The sequence below is a fragment of the Astyanax mexicanus genome, chromosome 9, assembly GCF_023375975.1.
Source record: "Astyanax mexicanus isolate ESR-SI-001 chromosome 9, AstMex3_surface, whole genome shotgun sequence".
Taxonomy (NCBI): domain Eukaryota; kingdom Metazoa; phylum Chordata; class Actinopteri; order Characiformes; family Acestrorhamphidae; genus Astyanax; species Astyanax mexicanus.
This window is the reverse complement of record NC_064416.1, coordinates 4316751-4336796: the sequence shown is the minus strand read 5'-3', so window position 1 is coordinate 4336796 and position 20046 is coordinate 4316751. Positions and strand designations below refer to the sequence as shown.

Sequence of the window (20046 nt, the reverse complement as noted above, 5' to 3'; positions counted from 1 at the left end):
ACAGTTTGACATACTTGCCTCTGTACGGCAAAAGAGCTAGCACTTAGCATGGAAATCGACTAATGCTAATACTGCTACAGCAGTGCTAGCTGGGGTTAGCAGCAGCTATAGTTCGATAATACTCACCTTTGAGCGAAAGAGCTAGCCGCTAATGCTAATACTGCTGGAGAACTAAACTGAAACTCCTGTATAAGGCTGTATTCAGCAGAGTGGCTTCACTGCTCCTTATAAGAAGCTCTGACGATTTTTGGGACAATTAAAGAATTTCAAGTGTGCGAAATTATAGTGCGAAAAATACAGTAAACTGTTGTGAGACAAATAAAACTATTTACTGAAGTTGGTCAAATTAAATTGCCTATGTTCACACATAAGCATGCTATAAATCTTGCATGCTAGAAGCAGTTAAGCATTATGTAGCAGAGGTCGTGCACAAGCCATCAGGTTTGACCACCCAAATTCCATCTGCAATTCAATTCGTAAGAAGCATCTCTAGGCTTTCTTAAAGGTTTTATATGTTAATAAAAGTACTAAATCCTTCTGTGTCGCGAATCCACTATTTTACACCCTGCACAAGGTGTGTTACGAAGCTCATTGCTATCTTTAAAATTGCAACTGTGCTTCTGAATATATCTACACTGATGGGCGTGGTGGTCTGGAAATAAGGTGTGTTTAGGTAAATTTCTGGTGTATTGCTATGTTAGCAACAGAAAACACAGGAGCTCCACTGACTGAACACAACCTAGACAACAGTCACCAGTCAGACGTTTATTGATATCTTGGCCAAGCGCATAGCAGTGCACAAACCCAACTTTTACATCAACAATAAACAGGACACAGAATTTAAAAATGCTGTTCCCGTAAATGAGCTGCTGGCTCCCCTTTGCAGCGTGAACGAGCAGCTCAGTATCCTCTGTTGAGAAGCATTGGACACATCCAAGAAGCTGCGCCATTAAAATAGCAATCCGCCAAAGTCAGTGCGCACCTGGCTCTTAAAGGGAATGATGAGCAAGTGACACTCTGATTGGTTTATTTCACGTTACGCCCAAAATTAACCACACCCATGATAAATTAAGAGAATTAGTACATGTCTTTTGTGTGCCTCGAGCCGTGCAAGGTGTACTTTTCCCGCTGTTACGATAACAAAGACACACTGACGCCCTAAATCAAGCTGCACAGTGCTCAGTGTTTCTTTGCTATCGTAATGACTGGAAAAGTACACCTTAGGCAGCTTAAATGAATAAGGGAACAGCAGGAGTCCACCAAAGATTCGCAAAGTAAAGCAGGTTGTGCTAGGAGGTATCGAGATAAATTTGCCTGTGTTGACAAGATAGCAATGAACATCTGATGCTTGACTGTTGTCTTGGTTGTTTTCAGTCAGTGGTACACCTGTGTTTTATGTTGCAAAGATAGCAATACACCAGAAATTTGCCTTAACACACCTCATTTCCAGACCACAACGTCCATAGGCATAGATATATTCACAAGAACTGTTGCTATTTAAACAACGCAAAAGGAAGGAGTGAAATTAGGCTGTTGGCAGGTTGTAAGATAGCAATGAGCATCACAAGGCACTTTTTTGAGGGTGTTAGATAGTACTAATATCGATATCAATCAGATATCATATTTTTCCCTCTCGTAAATATTGCCGTTAACAATACATTAACTACTATTAATACTAAATTAGCATTTTGCTTAACAGATACATCAAAATAACTTCATGCTGAAACTAATATTCTACTTCCTTGAAAATAGAATAATAGAATCATAGCATTTAGGCTAGAGCAATGGCTGTGGTTAGAGTGGTTGGAACATTTACAATACCTGCAGCCTGTTGAACATTATGTACTTGTCTAATGTCTATTGCAGACTGTTTGTTTGGGTGTTCCCTATGTTTTTTTTTCTTTGCCTATTCAGACCATCGCACACCGGAGATGCCATAAAAGCACCATATCAGACTATTGATTCATAATAAAGACAATATTGTTACGGAGGCTGACAACATTTCATGTTCAGTCTAGATCAATTACTATCAATTAGGTTCAGTTCATTGATCAACTTTTCCCAACTCTACTGCGAGTGAAATGTTTATATATATTAATTTTTCCACCTTGAGGATTGCATCTGTACTGAGTACTGGGTACTGAGAACTGAGGACCCAGTGACTGATCCATATCTGGGCTTATTCATACACACATTCACATAATAACAGTACACTAACACACACATGCAAATTTAGAATATCCAGATGGGCCCTTAAACCCAAGGCCCCAGCACTAGGAGGTAAATACTGCATTGCTCTGTAGAATTCAACAGTGCTTAGAGCCCTTGGGTGCTGGACATTGCTCCACAAAGTCCACTTCTTGTGGTTAAAAGTAATTGAGTGACAGCTTCTTTTTATAATTGACTATGATCATTATGTGCCCAACTCAACTCTGAAAAGCGTGCAGTCGTCTGTAACTGTGCCAGCCTTTATTTATAGAATTAGCATGTTTATTCCCTCCTATATACTGTTGCTAAAGACTTTTTCTTCAGTTTAAAGTACAGTTATGAGTGCTCACTTCTGACTGGTTTCTCAGACACACCCTAAGTTCAGTAGTGGGTTCTGATTGGACAGTGATTATATTTCATTTTGGCACGAATGCCACAATGCTCCTAGACGAAATGCAATCCTGTGCACTGTTATTTGCTCTCAAACATTTGCAGCACCACAGCGAAATACAATGAGGTTGAGCTGATAGAGCTGGTTGAGCCCTCCAGCGCATCGTGAGAGCAGCTGAGAAGATTGTTGGCACCTCTCTCCACTCCCTTCAGGACTTGTACAGCTCCCGCCTCACACGGAAAGCCCTCCGTCTGGCAGGAGATCCCTACCACACAGCTTCTTCAGCCTGCTGCCATCAGGGAGGAGACTGCGGAGTCTCGGGGCAAGGACCAGCAGACTGCGAGACAGCCCCATCCATCAGGCTGTGAGGATGCTGAACTCTCTTTCTGCTCTACCCCCCATCCCAATCCTGCCCCCAACACACACTCACTGCCCCCAGCATCCTGAACCCCCCCTGAACCCCCCGACCAATACAGTACTGAAACTCTGCACTACAATACACAAAGTACTGGTCCCTTCCAAACGGACTTGCACTAAACACCCAATACCTGCACTACTGCTATACTGCACTGTCAATACGCACTTTAATTCCCCAAAAACTGTGAACTTTAAGAACTTTACGCACTCATTCACTTTACCAGCCTTAATCTACATAACATATTTGCACTACTGTTATTTACTATTTTTACTGTCATTCCATCTTAATCACCATCAATATTGCACTATTGTCTTACGTATGTTTATTGTGTCTTGTTGTATTGTACATATAGTGTCTCCCACTCTTTTATATTATATATCTATTTCTATTTTTTACTATATTTATATATCTATTCCTCCCCCACACCACTGCACCTTGTTTTTGTCTCATGTATGTCTATTTGTGTCCCTGCTGTATTGTACACATAGTGTCTCCCATTCTCCTTTATTATATCTATTATCTGTACTTCCTGTAAAATTGGGAAGGAGAGTAATGTAATTTCAATTCTCTGTATGTGCTGTACATATGCAGCATTGACAATAAAACTACTTGACTTGACTTGATTGCATTTAGTTAAGTGCTTTTCTGATACAAATTCAGCGTTGATTTTGAAAATGTAAATTCTTGTGTATTATTTTTCAATAAAGAGCTCAAATGCAGTGAAAATGTATGTAAAAATGGTTTTGCATTTCATTTGCAACATGTATGTTAGTGTGGAAAAGCAATGCATCTTGTGTATTACATTTACATGTTACCACTGTAGTGTTTGTTTTTATTTTGGCAAAAATTTTTCATGTGCATGTTACTACAACACTATTCACTACTAGTGTGTGTCGCTTCATTAAATACTCTATTTTTTTTAATATTTATGATTTTTTCCAGTGTGCGACGGCCTCTAGGCTGCGAAGCTTGTTAGCCGTAGTGCTTTATAAGCACTAAGAGTCTCTTACTCATCAGTTTTACTATCCCCACTCTCCTCCTCAGTCTCCTCACGCAGGGGCTGCAACCTGAATGGTGGGCCGAACAGGACAGAACACCATCTTAACTCCATAAACACTCACACAGAAAGAGAGGGAGGGAAGGAGGGTCCACGGGCCGAGAGAGGAGGGTAAAAAAGAGTTGGGTTCGTATCCAGAGCAGAACGTAGCAGAAACACATCAACACAAGCTTAGGAAAGGAGGACGAGAGGAGCGAGGGAGGCTAAAGGAAGGAGGGAAAGGTGGGACTTACTCTGGATCTTCTTCATTCTCTTCCTCCTGGATATTGGACAGTCTTTGTGAAAGAAACAGTGAGGATTTTTCAATATTGAACACTATGGCTCATTTACCCAGACAGGGATTAAGAATATACGTAATTTCACTTTAAAATAGTGAGCAGTCTAAAACTAGGTTTAATCCCTGTTTGGGAAACTGTCCCTACACTGTAAAACATATTTAAGCAATTAAATATTAAAGAGTGAAAATTTTGAATATCATTGAAAAGTTACTTTATTTCAGTAATTTAATTTAAAGTGTGAAACTCATATATTATATAGATGTATTAAACACAGAGTGATCTATTTTAAGCGTTTATTTCTTTTATTGTTGATTTATTATTGTTGGTTTACAGCCAATGAAAACCCAAACATCAGTGTCTCCGAAATTTTAGAATATTATATAAGACCAATTGGTACTTTCGGCAGTGTGGGCAGTGTGCCAAATCCTGCTGGAAAATGAAATCCGCAAATTTACTGATGATCAGTGATGGTTTGGAGAGTCATGTCTGTCATCTGCTGGTGTTGATCCACTGTGTTTTATTATCAAGTCTAAAGTCAGTGCAGTTTTGTTTTCCCACAAAATCTTACAGCACTTCATATCTTACAGCTTCCCTCTGCTACTGACAACTTTTATGGAGATGTGGATTTCATTTTCCAGCAGGACTTGGCACACTGCCCACACTGCCAAAAAGTACCTATTGGTCTTATATAATATTCTAATTTTCTGAGACACTGATTTTCATTGGGTTTTCATTGGCTGTAAGCTTCATAATCATCAACAATAAAATAAATAAATGCTTAAAACAGATAAATACATGTGTTTAATACATCTATATAATATATAGTTTCACATTTTCAACTGAATTACTGAAATAAAGTAACTTTTCAAAGATATTCTACTGATTTTTTTGAGATGCACCTGAATATGAGGTGTTTCCACTTTTTCATATTAGTTTAATGAAGTGCAAATGTGTAATGAGAACATTAAAAACATTTATTTGGATAGTGGGTGTGTCTTTGCCTCCCCTTTGCTCACAATTAGTGTGTAGTTGTGCCCTCCAGACTACCTTTCCATTGTGTATTCTGTTATGTTTAATGCAGGGGTTGATTGGTGAGCATCTGTGTTGATGGCTATGAGAGCAAGTTACCATTTGCTGCATGGAGTTTCACTTTCATGCGTTTAAACTCATTGGGCCCTATTTTAGCGATCTACAGTGCACTGGTCACTTTTGCATCATGCAGCTAGGCTAGCAGAGCTAGGCTACAAGCTAACTAACATGCTAAGTGTAATGTTTATTCAGATAGCTAACTATACACTGTGCCAGAGGACTATACCACTCTGGAATAACGATGGGAACAATTGCTAAAATACTGTAAGTACAGTATTCTTGTTACAGTGCTAAATAAATGTTATGTTGTATGTTATGTGTATATATGTGTTAAAAAATCTTGGTGTGAACTAGTGAATCAGAGCAGCAGAGCTCATCGAAGACACACCTTAAATTCAGTGTTTTTTATTATATTAAAATGTTCTGTACTGTACATTAATAGTAAACTCATTAAATAATGAAGAAATATATGGAATTATTTAATAAACAAAAAAAAAGTGTAAAACAAACCAGAATATGTTTTATATTTTACATTCTTAGATGACAGGTTTGCACATTTTTTTTCTCAGTCACCTTTATGAGGTAGAGTCACCTGGAATTCAGGCTTTCAGTTAACAGCTGTGCTGAACTCATCAAGAGTTAATTACTTGAATTTCTTGTCTCTCAATAAAGTGTTTGAGAGCATCAGTTAAAGTAAAGTAGTGAAGAGGTAGAGTTACAGGTATACAGTGAATAGTGAATATTTGAGTAATGTTCGAATCCAGATTATGAGAAGCAACAACTACTCAACTAAGTAAAGAACAAAAAGACTTAACGGGGGCCAGTCAATCCAAAAAGAAGAATTTCAAGAACTTTGAAAGTATCCTCAAGTGCAGTCACCACAAAGACCATGAGAAATGTTATAATGATGAAACTGGCTCTCATCAGGACTGTCCCAGGAAAGGAAGCGCAAGAGTTTCCTCTGTTGTACAGGATAATTTTATCAGAGTTACCAAGTTAACAGCATTTTTTAGTTTGTTTAACACTGTTTTTAAGTTACTACATGATTCCTTATGTGTTCCTTCATAGTCTGGATCACTTCACTATTCATTTACTATGTAGAGAAAAAAAATAAAATAAAAAAACTCTGAATGAGAAGGTGTGTCCAAAATTTTTAACTGGTACTGTATATTACTGTAAATACAATTGGATTTATTGAGTGGTGAGTGGTATAGTATATACAGGTTTACAGTATCATGGTTTCAGTGCATGTATATGTGCTTTTATGTGTGTTTAACTTACAGTTCTCCATTGTCGGGTTCAGATAGTTCAGGCTCCATTATTATGGGTCCAGTGTGTTCCTCCTCCAGCTGTCTCACTGCGATCTCCGCCGCCTGCAGCGCTAACTCCTCCGCCATCCGAGCAGCTTCCAACCGCTCCTGCTGCAGCCTGAATATATACACATATACATGAGTCATTATAGCACAGAGTAATAAATATATGCATATAATTATTCATTTTAATGCATTTATTACTGTACATTGTAAAAATACTACTAAGAAATAGTTTATGAACGCAGTAATATACACTATAACAGGGGTGTCCAAACTACGGTCCGCGGGCCATTTGTGGCCCGTTTGCTTTTTTGGAGCGGCCCGCGAGGTATTTTAGAAATAGAATGAAAGTTGGCCCGCTGTTAAGTAAGTTTTTATAATATGAGATTCAAAGTTTGAACGCTAGGTGTCAGAAAGAGTCTAAAAGCGGAGAGAGCGTTCAGTTGTAGCGCAGAAAAACAGACCAAAGAGTCTAAAAGCGGAGAGAGTACGCAGTTGTAGCGCAGAAAAACGGGGCAAAGAGTCTAAAAGTGGCGAGAGTGTTCAGTTGTAGCGCAGAAAAACGGGGCAAAGAGTCTAAAAGTGGCGAGAGTGTTCAGTTGTAGCGCAGAAAAACAGACCAAAGAGTCTAAAAGCGGAGAGAGTACGCAGTTGTAGCACAGAAAAACGGGGCAAAGAGTCTAAAAGTGGCGAGAGTGTTCAGTTGTAGCGCAGAAAAACGGCCCAAAGAGTCTAAAAGTGGAGAGAGGGTTCAGTTGTAGCGCAGAAAAACAGGCCAAAGAGTCTAAAAGCGGAGAGAGTGCGCAGTTGTTGCACAGAAAAATGGGCCAAAGTGTCTAAAAGCGGAGAAAGTGTTCAGTTGTAGCACAGAAAAAGCCCCCAACTTCATTAGCAAACTTAACTAGATGACTACTGAACCTTGTCATTCAGCTAAACACAGAAACAATGCATTTTTATGAAGTAACAATAATATACTTTATGGGCCCTATTTTAGTGAACTATAGCGCACCAGTAAATTGTGAATTATGCAGCTGGATTTAGGGCATGTCGGTGTGTCTTTAATATCTTTGATAAAAATATAAATGAAATAAAAAAAGATATGTACTCATTGTCTTAATATGAATCATGGGTGTGAAATAAAGCAATCAGTGTGCCAGTTATCATTCCCTTTAAGAAGCAGATAAGCTCTGACTTTGGCACGTTTAAAACTTAACAGCGCAGCACTTTTGCAGAGGATACTGTGTCTCAGCAGAGACAGATACTGAGCTGCTCGTTCACACTGTGAAGAAACACCAGCAGTTTATTTAAGAAAACAGTGATAATGTTTTATTCTTTATTCTGTTTATTGTTGTGCTAACCTATAGGAATGGACTCTGATGATTGACTGTTGACAGTTGTCAGGGTTTTAATCAGTCAGTGGAGCTCCTGTGTTTTCCACCACCAAAAAACACAAGAAACACGCCAGAAATGTACCTGAACACGCCTCACTTCCACACCACCACACCAAACCATCAGTGTAGATTTATTCCTAAACTCTGAAGCTATTTTAACGACACGAGTGCATGGTGTGAAAATAGACTTTTGAAGGGGTGTAAGATAGCAATGTACGATAAGGCCGAAAGTATATTCATCAACTTGCTTATTTCACTTCATTAGTTGCAGCTAGTCTACTAATAATAATACTAGCTAGATTATTTATTTAATTGTAATCAGATCGTTATTATTTCTTTATTTTAAAGTAAATAAAAAAATGCTCAGTTCATCCAGGTAAATGAATCTGCCCCTCACCTTTCCTCCATGGAGACTGTGAGATCTTCCTCCGCCTCCTGTTTGATGTCGTCCTCCTGATCCATGGCCTCCAGCAGGAGGCAGCTCTGCTTCTGCTCAGCATCCGCCTGCTGCCTCTCCCAGTTCGGGTCCACCTCCTCCAGGACCATGTCTGAGGGGTCCTGCAGGATGCAGACTGGGGAAAAAGGTGGACCATGACATGACCCAAAGTGACCCACTACCATGTTTATCTGTAGAAAAAATATCTTAAACTATCTTTCTCCATATTGAAATTGTATGAAGGCATCATTAAAAAAACAGTGATACTTGATGTGACTGGGATTTCGCCATCTTATTTTTAATCAATTGAGAGTAATGTTGTCATGTGACCACTAAATGGTACAGGCAGTGTCTCCATATGAGGAAAAAAGGGTTAACGTTTTAAAAAAATTTAGAATCATGATGCAGAAATGCAGAAATGTAATATCCTCATAAGAGGACAAAGGGTCTCAAGAGGATATAATTAATTCAGAAGTAATTACTTCACATTTACATTTTAGCAATAATAAACATTTACTGTTTAAAAGGTAACTGTTATGTTAGCTGGTTTGTGGTTAAAAAAAAGTGTAATACGGTTCACTGGTGATTGTCGTTTTTTTTTGTGTAGCAAGAAATGCACAATAAATAATGCATTAAATTGAATTGAATTGATTAATAACATGTTCTTTTATCATGCAAATATATATTTAGGACTTAAAATTCAATTAGGCTGCCTTATTTTTGGGGCTTTGGTAGGGCGGGTCATTTTTGACCTGTAGGACAAGGGGAGTAAACAGCATGTTATGATCAGCACAAGGGTTAATGTGAAAGTTTGGACCAAAATTAAACAGCTTTACCTTAACCCTATACCTCAAAAAGATGCTGATGTAGTTTCTGATACTTTAGAAGCATCTGTCCTCTCTAAACTCAGACTAAAGTGAAGAAATATATTACTCTTCTACTCAGTAATAAAACTCTTGTTTCTGGACTGCAATTGTAAAAACAGGAGGATCAGTGAGTTTTTAGTTGAGTTTCTCGGTCACATGACATCGTGAGGTTCAGTAGCTCCTCCATTTCCACTCACTGTTGTGTTACTAATGTGGATCTCCGTGGAAACGTGCGCCCAAAGTGTAACTACGGTTCGCGGCAGTGGACAAATAGCTATTTTATTAAATGCAAGGAAACAAAACTCAGAGATGTGGATCCGGACAGGACTAAAATTACAGCCTTTAATTTTCTTAGAGGACGTCTGAGAAAAACACGTACATGATCATTCTTGACAGGAATAAAATCATAAAAAAAAAACATAAAAGAGAAAATTACCCCAGAACCCCCTGAGAAATTAATCCTGTATGTCTTCTCATTAATGAATAATTAAGGTCTCTGGAATAACCTCCCACCACACAGTCAAATATTCAGCGTTGCAAAAATAGTTTATTTTTGATTAAAAGCAGCAAACAGTATATATATATAGCATAAGGTCGGCCTGTGCAAAGCCAGCAGTAGCTTCTTAAACACAAAGCAAAAATAAAACAGAAACAAAAGCAACAAATGCAACAATAGCATCATCATCATAATAAGCCACAGTGGTTTAAACACTGACTGAATAAGAAGTATGGTTCGTTTGTTTTTTGCATTATATTGATATAATTATCAATATTTTATTTATAATATAAATATTAATGTTAAGCAGTAACTCAAGCTGACTGTTTAATTGATAGGCTGAGCAAAAAAGCTTACAGGCAATTAATTATAATAACAGGCATGATAACATTAGGCAAGACATAAGCGCACGAAAAAGCTTCATATTTATAGCTGCACCAAGATATATATTTATATATGTGTGTAGGTTTATGTGTTAGCTCTAAAAAACTAAAAAGCATAAGAGCATAATCATAGGGGTGTGTATATATTAGGGCTGCACAATATACAGTACCAGTCAAAAGTTTGGACACCTTCTCACTCAAAGTTTTTCATAAGGAATCATGTACCGTATTTTTCGGACTATAAGGTGCATTTAAAATCCTTTAATTTTCCCAAAAATCTTCAGAGCATCTTATAATCCGGTGCGTTTTATTTATGAATTCTATCAGTCAGGTATTAAGGAGCAGTGAAGCCACTCCACTGAAGTACAAAGTTATAAGGATGAGTTTTCAGTGAAACTTCTCCAGCACTAAGGATGGAGCAGTATTAGCATTAGCTGCTAACAATGCTAAGTGCTAGCTCTTTCGCCATTCAGAGGCGAGTATTATCAAAGTGTAGTCTGCAAGTTTACCGTGTTAAAACAAGCAACATAATACAAAACTGTAGCTAATATCACCCTAACCGCGGCTAGCGCTAGTGGTTAGCTGGAATGCTAATGCTGCTGCACCCAGCCTTAGTGCAAATCTGGAAATCTAAGCTTACTAAAAATAAACAGAAGTGCTTTACTCACCAAAATAAACCATTTTTTAGAAGAGAAATCTGTGTAGATTAACATACAGCGCTTGTTTCACTTTTGGTAATTCTAACTGTAATTCTTTTTTTTTTAAGAACTACAGTTTTGTTTACTTAACTTAGCTGAATTTTACAGGTCTCACCCACCCAGAAGTAAGACCTGCTAAATTTATAGGAAAACATAGCAAGACCCTTGTTCCTTACTAGTATCGCATTATGCACCTTTTAATCTGGTGCGCCTTATAGTGCAAAAAATACGGTAACTCTTGCTCTTTATTTCCGGGGCAGTCCTGATGAGTGCCAGTTCCATCATCAATTCAACATTTTTGATCGTCTTTTTTTGCGAATGCACTTAAGGATACTTTCAAAGTTCTTGAAATTTTGACTTTTTTTATTTTATTGTTGAAGTATTTTTTGTTCTTTATTTAGTTGAGTAGTTGTTGCTTCTCATAATCTGGATTAGAACATTACTCAAATATTCACTATTCACTGTATACCTGTAACTCTACCTCTTCACTACTTTACTTTAAATGATGCTCTCAAACTAACATTAAGTAAACAGCTCTTAAATCTTTTTAACACTTTTTTGTTTATTAAATGATTTAATGGGTTTTTCTGCATAATGTGAATGTCTTTTGACTGGTACTGTATATATTAGTATAGCAATACAGGCATTTAGAAATGCTGATATTAGAGAAAGCCTCAATATGAATCAGAATCACAGCTCCAGATGAGTATTAATGATGTTATTTAATGTATATATTGTGAAGTGTAGATGTGTGTCTGATTTAATCTCTCTCTCTCTCTCCCAGTCCTCCTCTCCTTAAGTCTCCCCTGAAACAGAAGGAGAAGAGGAGCTGAGTTAGAGTTTATCTCAATACTCAAACACCTCCACCTACAGCTCCACCCACAGCGGCTCTCAGGACCAATAATAATAGAGATGAATATTTAAAGATGAATATTTACTTATTTAATGCATTTTAATTCACAGTTACTACAGAACCCATTAGAGGACATCCCTATTTAATATTGATAATGCATGACCCTGACATAATAAGATGTACAAATGAGATATTTAAGGGGTATTAATTCAACCATTCAAGATTAAGTCATTGCCACAATTTAGTAGAACATGAGAATGAGATAATTAAGATAAGATAAATAATAACGACAAGGATTTGCAAACAATGCCTGCAAGATTATAAAGTAAAGATAGTTAAGTAGAGGCTGTGATATAAACATAAAGACCTGAAAAAGAGAGAAATAAGTCATGGCCACCACTTACTATTTTTGTCAGAACGTCATTATCTTGTTTTCACAACTTAAATGCCAATCATGGTCATTATGAGCATTATTAAATTAAGGTTTTAACTATCTATTTGATTATCTCTACACCATGCCTCTCTTTTTCAGGTCTTATATCTGCATCACTTAATTATCTTGTTTTCACAACTTATAAAGGCATGGTGTAGAGATAATGAAGAGAATGAAGAGAATCTTGTGAAAACAAGATAATTAAGTCACAATGATAAATGATAATTAGGGCCACAACTAAGTGGAGGCCATAATATAAATATAACGTCTGAAAAAGAAAGAAATAAGTTGTGGCCACAAGTAATTAAGGCATGGTGTAGAGGTCATCAAGTCAAGACCATAGTTTAATTAGACAATTAAGTTGTGGTGATGAATTAGTAAGATGTGAAAAGAAGATAATTAAGCCATGGTTATTAAGTGGTGACCATTATTTAGTATGACAGGATAGCAAGATAATTAACTAAATAACTTTTTATCAAGATAATTACTGTAAGTCACAATAATTACCTGACTAAATAAGACATTAAACAAAGGAAATGCATAATGATGATTAAGTGGTGGCCATGACTTATTGAAACATGATATAAGACAATTCACTTGATAATGTGTTAAGGTGATTACTGCAAGAAAAGATAAATAAATGTCTAAGTAATACATTGAAAAAGGTAACTGCATCATAATGATTAAGTGGTGGCCATGACTTAGAAAGGTGTAAAAACAAGATAATTTTACTTATGAAAATGAAGTGGTGGCCCTGACAACAAAGATAAATAAGTTATGATAAATACATTAAGTTGACCATAAATTAGTAAGATTTGCCAACAAGATAATTACGCTGTCCATTACTTAAGATGTAACAAACAAGATAATTAAGTCATGAAAATTAAGATAATTGGCCATGACTTAATTATCTTAATTTCACATTTTAGTAATTGATGGCCAAAACGTATTTGTTAATTGCTGTCATGTCTTTTTAAATTATGGTCTTGGCTTGATATCTCACAACATGTCAAGTCAAGGCATGACAGTGATTAAGAATTAAGTGGTGACCATGACTTAGTAAGAAAGGATAACAAGATAATTAACTTGATAACGTGTTAATGAGATAATTACTAAGTATTACTAAGTACTAAGAAACAATTGATACATGTCTATATTAGATATCCAACAAGGTAATTGCATCATGATGATTGCATCAAGTGGTGGCAATGACTTAATTAAAATGAAGATGTGGAAACAAGATAATTTTAGTTATGAAAATGGAGTTGTGTCCCTCTCCATTTAATTAATTAATTAATAAAATTTGCCAACAAGATAATTGTGGTGTCTATTACTTAAGATGTAACAATAAGATAATTAAATGGTGGCCATGAGATAATCAAGCATTCTGTTCTCATGCTGACGATGTGTTGTGAGCATACATTTTGTTTTGGTTTAAGAAGGGATGTCACCAGCCTGGATCTTCAGTGCATTATTATTATTTTATTATGATGAATTAAATGATGATTTGAGGTCTTTTGAACACAATCAGCACATAAGACACAATATTTCTCAAATATCAAATATTCAAATATCACAAACTCCAGACCATAAATGGGCGGAGCCAAGTGTGCAAGAGCCAATAAAATACAAGAACCGGACTGGTCCTGAGAGCCACTGTCCCGACACAGCCGCTAAAATGCTAAGTTAGCTGGGATGCTTGACTTGCACAGGGCTGACCCACCAGCTTCAATTTCTACTTTATTTAAAATTTTAATAGCATTTATTTTAAATTCCCATGTTTTCTCTCTGTATAAACAGAGTTTGCTGTATTTAAACCAATACTGCGTATAATGCGGAGAGGTGTGGTAGTGAGAGATTATTATGGCGTATAATTGAGTTTAAACAAGCTAATTCTAATTTAAGCTAAGCTAATTTTCATATTTTAGTTCATATAACTTATTTTACCAAGTTCCTTAGAGCTTTGAAAAGTGTGTGAAAGTATATATATATATAAAATAAAAGTAAGAAATTGCAACTTACTGCTTTGAACAGCATCCGATCCATCCTGTAAAGAGATAATAAACCATTACTATAAATTAGGGTTGATATACAGTATCAGTCAAAAGTTTGGACACATTTTATATTAAGTGTTTTTTAGTATTTTTTAATGTTTTACATTGTAGATTAGTCAAGAAAAAATATTCCAGACTATAAAGAAAAACAAGTGATAAAAAAGTGTTGAATACAGATTATGTTATAAAAAATAAAAAAAAGAATCTGTGGCCACAACTTATAAAGGAGTGGGTACGAGATAATTAAGGCGTGTGAATGAGATACATAAGTCCTAGCCATGACTTATTAGGGCATGTGACAGAGATCCTAATGCATGTAAATGAGATAATTAAAGTATGTGAATGAGATAATTAAGTCATGGTGATGACTTATTAGGGTTTGGGAAAGAGTTAATTAATTTAGTTAATTTAGTAGATATAGGTAATTATCTCTTTCCCACACATTAGGATCACATTCCCATGCCTTATTTATCTCATTCCCATGCATTAGGATCACATTCCCATGCCTTAATTATCTTGTTCTCATGCATCAGGTTCTCTTTTTCATGCCATAATAAATCATGGCTACACCTTAAGTATCTGGTTCTCATGCATTAGGATCACATTCCCACGCCTCAATTATCTCGTTCAAACGCATTAGGTTCTCGTTCCCACGCTGCAATTATCTTGTTCCCACCTATTAGTTTTTTTTCCCCATTTCTTAATAAGTCGTGGCTACATCTTAATTATCTTGTTCCCATGCATTAGGTTCTCATTTCCATGCCTTAACCACCTCAGTCAGTTTTATGAGGTAGAGTCACCTGGAATTCAGGCTTTCAGTTAACAGCTGTGCTGAACTCATCAAGAGTTAATTACTTGAATTTCTTGTCTCTTAATAAAGTGTTTGAGAGCATCAGTTAAAGTAAAGTAGTGAAGAGGTAGAGTTACAGGTATACAGTGAATAGTGAATATTAGAGTAATGTTCGAATCCAGATTATGAGAAGCAAGAACTACTCAACTAAGTAGAAAAAAAAAACCAAAAATGTTATGATGGAACTGGCACATATCAGGAGCGCCCCAGGAAAGGAAGAGAGCAAGGGTCAGAGTATTTCTGTTGGTTTGTTTAACACTTTTTTTAAGTTACTACATGATTCCTTATGTGTTCCTTCATAGTCTGAATCACTTCACTATTCATTTATAATGTAGGAAAAAATGGAAAATATGTTTATTTTCTTACCTCTTTGGCTTTTACAACAGGCTGTGGCACAATGCGACTGAATCCCTGTACGATCCAGCCCACCATGCTGTAAAATAAAATAAAATAATGCTGATTTATGGATTAAACATAAAGAACAGTGTGTGTTGTACATCCTGTACAGTACCCTGCATACCTACACTAACCAGTGCGTGAATAGCAGAAACAGCAGGTAAGCAGATGTGCTCATTGTGCCATAACAATAAAACTACAGCAGTAAGCAGTATGAGTTATGCATTCTTTCTTGCATTCTCTTCTTTATCAGAGAGAGTATTTTTACTAGAACAGATATTAAACATTAGGAATAAGTGACTTACTTTGTGCCCCCTTTTGTACCATCTTCTGCTTTGGGTGGATCCACAGGTGAGGGGGCAGGAGCTTAAAAAGGACACAAAAATGGAATTAAACATAATAAAACATTATATGTGTGAATGTAATGATGATATATTAGAGTGATTACTATATTACTGAAAGAGAGAGAAAGAGAGAGAGAGAAGAGAGAGAAGAGAGTGATTGAAAGACTTCAGCACAGCGACATTTTGTCGACAATTTGAAAGAAATGAAGTGTACTTCAGTACTTGAGTACTTGAGTACTCAACCTGTTTACCTCACTGTGCGCTTTTATGTGCATTTTATAAAAAATAGCAAAAATAAGCACACATTTTTTTCGGTTCTTTGTAGTCCCAACGCATTTCGGCTGATATCTTTTTGGTGTCGAATTTTCATACCCAGCCATAGTCAGCGTTCTCTCACCAAGAGGTACACTATCCAAAAGTGGACTCTGAGGGCCCTATCATACACCGATGCTCTTTGCTATGTTACACCCCATCAACAATCTATTTTCACAGCATGAACGCACAGGTCAGTATGCTCTGCTGAGACGCGCAAAAGCACCATGCTGTTAAGATTCGAACGTGCCAAAGTCAGAGCTCACCTGCCTCTTAAAGGGAATGACAAGGGACACAATGATTGGCACATGTGAAGTCAGACTCCGCCTCTTTTTAAACTGCTGATGATGCAGCATTACTGAGTAGCATCACAGTGCTAACTCTCGGAGGAAAGCGCAGCGATTCGGTTCAGATACATCAGCTCACAGACGCAGCCTTGTGCTGATCCACATCACCCTAGGAGTGATGAGGGGAAAGAGCGCCATCTACTGTACTGTACCCACCCAGAGAGAGCTTCAGCAGCTAATGGCAAGCTGCATGACCAGGATTCGAACCAGCAATCTCTCTATTATAGAGGCAGCACTTTAAACCACTAAAACCCAGCGTCACAAAAGGGACTTACACAGTATTAGTCAAGAAATGTTATTCTTAAGACTTAGTGCATGGTGTATAGGTATGCTTACCAGATACTGGTGGTGGAGGAGGTTCTGGAGTTGGAGCTGCCTTCCTCTGAGGTTCTGGTGTGTGCACTGGAGAAGGCTGGGGCACAACCTTCTCAAAACCTTGCTTCAGCCAGTCCATCACTCTGAGACACAGAGACACAGACTATTATTCACTGTGCTTTCTCTTTAAAGCATCTTAGCAGAGGAATTCAACAGCTTCTACAGGCACAAGGATGAATCTTAAATTATTTTTATATTCTTCACGTGAGCATCACACCCTTTTCAGCACGCTTTACTAATAAAACTGATATTAGAACTAGGGGTGTGCTACATCGTATCGTACAAAATAATATCACCAACGTTTTTGAATATAGCGAACAATATTATACCCTGAAAAAGATTATATCTGTCCAGTATCATTTAATTTTTACATTAATCCTGGATATATGGAGATATTTGGAGCGCATTATTATTAGTATCATGACATCAGTTACAAATCTGATAAAGTTCTTGTATTTATTTTATATTTCAGGGGTGTGCCATATCATATCGTATGCAGTAATAAAATTAAATTTTCATTTTATTGCAGTAGTGCATTCTTGAAATAATTTTTTTATTGACTGTTTTAAAAATTAAAACTAAGGTGCTTTTAAAAAGGTGTGCAGGTGAGGTGTGTTCTATAACGTATCATTATTGTATCATTATAATATCTGTATATAATTCTTAAAACAGTAAAAGATCTTCAAATTTACTGGCTTGGTTTTTTTGTGTAAAGTTTTATTTTTTGTGTATAATTGAGACTATAAAATGAATAACCATACAGCTCTGGAAAAAAATAAGAAATCGCATAAAAATGATGAGTTTCTTTGATTTTACCAAATTGAAAACCTCTGGAATATAATCAAGAGGAAGATGGATGATCACAAACCATCAAACCACCAAACTGAACTGCTTGAATTTTTGCACCAGGAGTAAAGCAGCATAAAGTTATCCAAAAGCAGTGTGTAAGACTGGAGGAGGAGAACATGATGCCAAGATGCATGAAAAAAACTGTGATTAAAAACCAGGGTTATTCCAGGATAATTTCGGGGTCTTAAAGCTGATTAGAGCTTGAAACTGTTTCTTTTATATTAGTGTGTGATGAAACAGATTGATTAGTTAAAATGATAATTTAAAAAGGGTTTGGTGTCAGTAACTGTGTAATTAAATATTAAAAATCATGTAATCAGTGTAACTACTGTTGAACAACAGTTTTACATTAAATATCAAATAAAATACCAAAATGTGCTTCCTTTAGTCTGAAAAAAATAACTGATTCCTCCCAAAAGAGACTTTAGAAACACCTTCTCATTCAAAGTTTGTATTTATATGCACTGTTGGAGTGATGAGAGGAAAGAGCACCATCTACCCACCCAGAGAGAGTAAGGCCAATTTTGCTCTCTCTGGGCTCCGGCAGCTGATGGCAAGCTGCCTGACTGGGATTCGAACCAGCGATCTCCCGATCATAGTGGCAGCCCTGACACTCGGCACCCTGAGTGTTAATATAGTTTATAATGTGAATCCTACCTTGGAGTTAAGGCCTTATCATCTGCATCAGGCTCTTCATCAGAGATCACCTCCACCACAGGGATCTGAGGGAGGGGCTCAGCATCTGGGAGGAGACAACAGCACTTTATTAGAACCATAGGTGCCATAATAACCATTCTCTAAAAAAAGTGTTTAATGAGTGAACATACGAGGTAGATTTTTCTAATAAAACAAATGGTGGGTGTTTACAGGTTACAGCAGTAACGGATTATGGGAAAAATAGAACATAACATGAGAAAAGGTGACCACCTATGTACATTAGTAACTTCTTAGCATCAGTTTAGCAACCACCTAGCAATAGTACACATACTAGTGCATCTGAAAAAAATAGACTTTATTTCAGTAAAAAGTGACTTTATTTCAGTAATTCAGTTGAAAATGTAAAACTCATATATTACATTACATTACATTACATTTGGCAGACGCTTTTGTCCAAAGCGACTTACAATAGTCAAGTACAATGTAAAATAAGTTTAAAGGTAAAAACAACTTTGGATAGGGATAAAAGGAGGTCAAAGGGGAATAATAGGATAGAGGAGTGAAGGAGGGGAAGAAGGAAATGAGGTTAGAAGTAGTTAGTGTGTTAGAGGTGTTAGGAGAGTGAGTGCTCTTTGAAGAGCTCTGTCTTCAGGAGTTTCTTAAAGATAGTGAGAGATTCTCCTGATCTGGTAGTGGAAGGTAGTTAGTTCCACCATTGGGGAACTCTGTATGAGAACAGTCTGGATTGCTTTGTGTGAATGTTTGGCAAAGCGAGGCGATGTTCATTGGAGGAGCGCAGCGGCCGGGAGGTAGCGTAAGCCTTCAGGAGCGAGTGCAGGTAGGAAGGAGCCTTATAGATGTATTAAACACAGAGTGATCTATTTTAAGCGTTTATTTATTTTATTGTTGATGATTATGAAGCTTACAGCCAATGAAAACCCAAAAAAACAGTGCCTCAGAAAATTAGAATATTATATAAGACCAATTGGTATTTTTGTCAGCGTGGGCAATGTGCCAAGTCCTGCTGGAAAATGAAATCCTCACCTCCAAACCATCACTGATCATCAGTAAATGTTACATTTCATTTGTAAATCAAGGGAGCAGAGTCTGGAGGAAGAGTGGAGAGACACACAGTCCAAACTGCTCGAGGTCTAGTGTGAAGTTTCCACCAATCAGTGATGGTTTGGAGAGTCATGTCTGTCATCTGCTGGTGTTGATCCACTGTGTTTTATTATCAAGTCTAAAATCAGTGCAGTTTTGTTTTCCCACAAAATCTTACAGCACTTCATGCCTCCCTCTGCTACTGACAACTTTTATAGAGCTGTAGATTTCATTTTCCAGCAGGACTTGGCACACTGCCCACACTGCCAAAAGTACCAATTGGTTTCATATAATATTCTAATACTTATTCTAAAATATATCAATAATCATCAACAATAAAATAAATAAATGCTTAAAATGGATCACTCTGTGTTTAATACATCTATACAGTAAATGAGTTTCACATTTTGAACTGAATTACTGAAATAAAGTAACTTTTCAATTATGTTCT

The 20046-nt window shown here is 36.8% G+C and overlaps 1 protein-coding gene across 11 annotated transcripts in view; it reads right to left on the bottom strand.

The window, feature by feature from the left end:
- The window catches only part of cngb1a (cyclic nucleotide gated channel subunit beta 1a), a 168081-nt gene that overhangs the window by 108225 nt on the left and 39810 nt on the right, over positions 1 to 20046 (bottom strand). For 8 of the 11 annotated variants that reach the window (XR_007440777.1, XR_007440776.1, XR_007440772.1 and 5 more), the window contains 9 exons: positions 18495 to 18579; positions 16950 to 17071; positions 15916 to 15976; positions 15581 to 15647; positions 14333 to 14357; positions 8543 to 8717; positions 6723 to 6869; positions 4308 to 4349; positions 4028 to 4084 (listed from right to left, as the gene is read on the bottom strand). Coding sequence is in view for 2 of the 11 variants with exons in the window: in XM_049483754.1 (XP_049339711.1) it covers positions 4028 to 4084; positions 4308 to 4349; positions 6723 to 6869; positions 8543 to 8717; positions 14333 to 14357; positions 15581 to 15647; positions 15916 to 15976; positions 16950 to 17071; positions 18495 to 18579 (781 nt within the window). In the remaining 9 variants the exon portion in view is untranslated. The remainder of the gene's footprint in view (positions 1 to 4027; positions 4085 to 4307; positions 4350 to 6722; positions 6870 to 8542; positions 8718 to 14332; positions 14358 to 15580; positions 15648 to 15915; positions 15977 to 16949; positions 17072 to 18494; positions 18580 to 20046) is intronic. The other 3 variants (XR_007440774.1, XR_007440775.1, XR_007440778.1) reach the window with 3 other exon arrangements.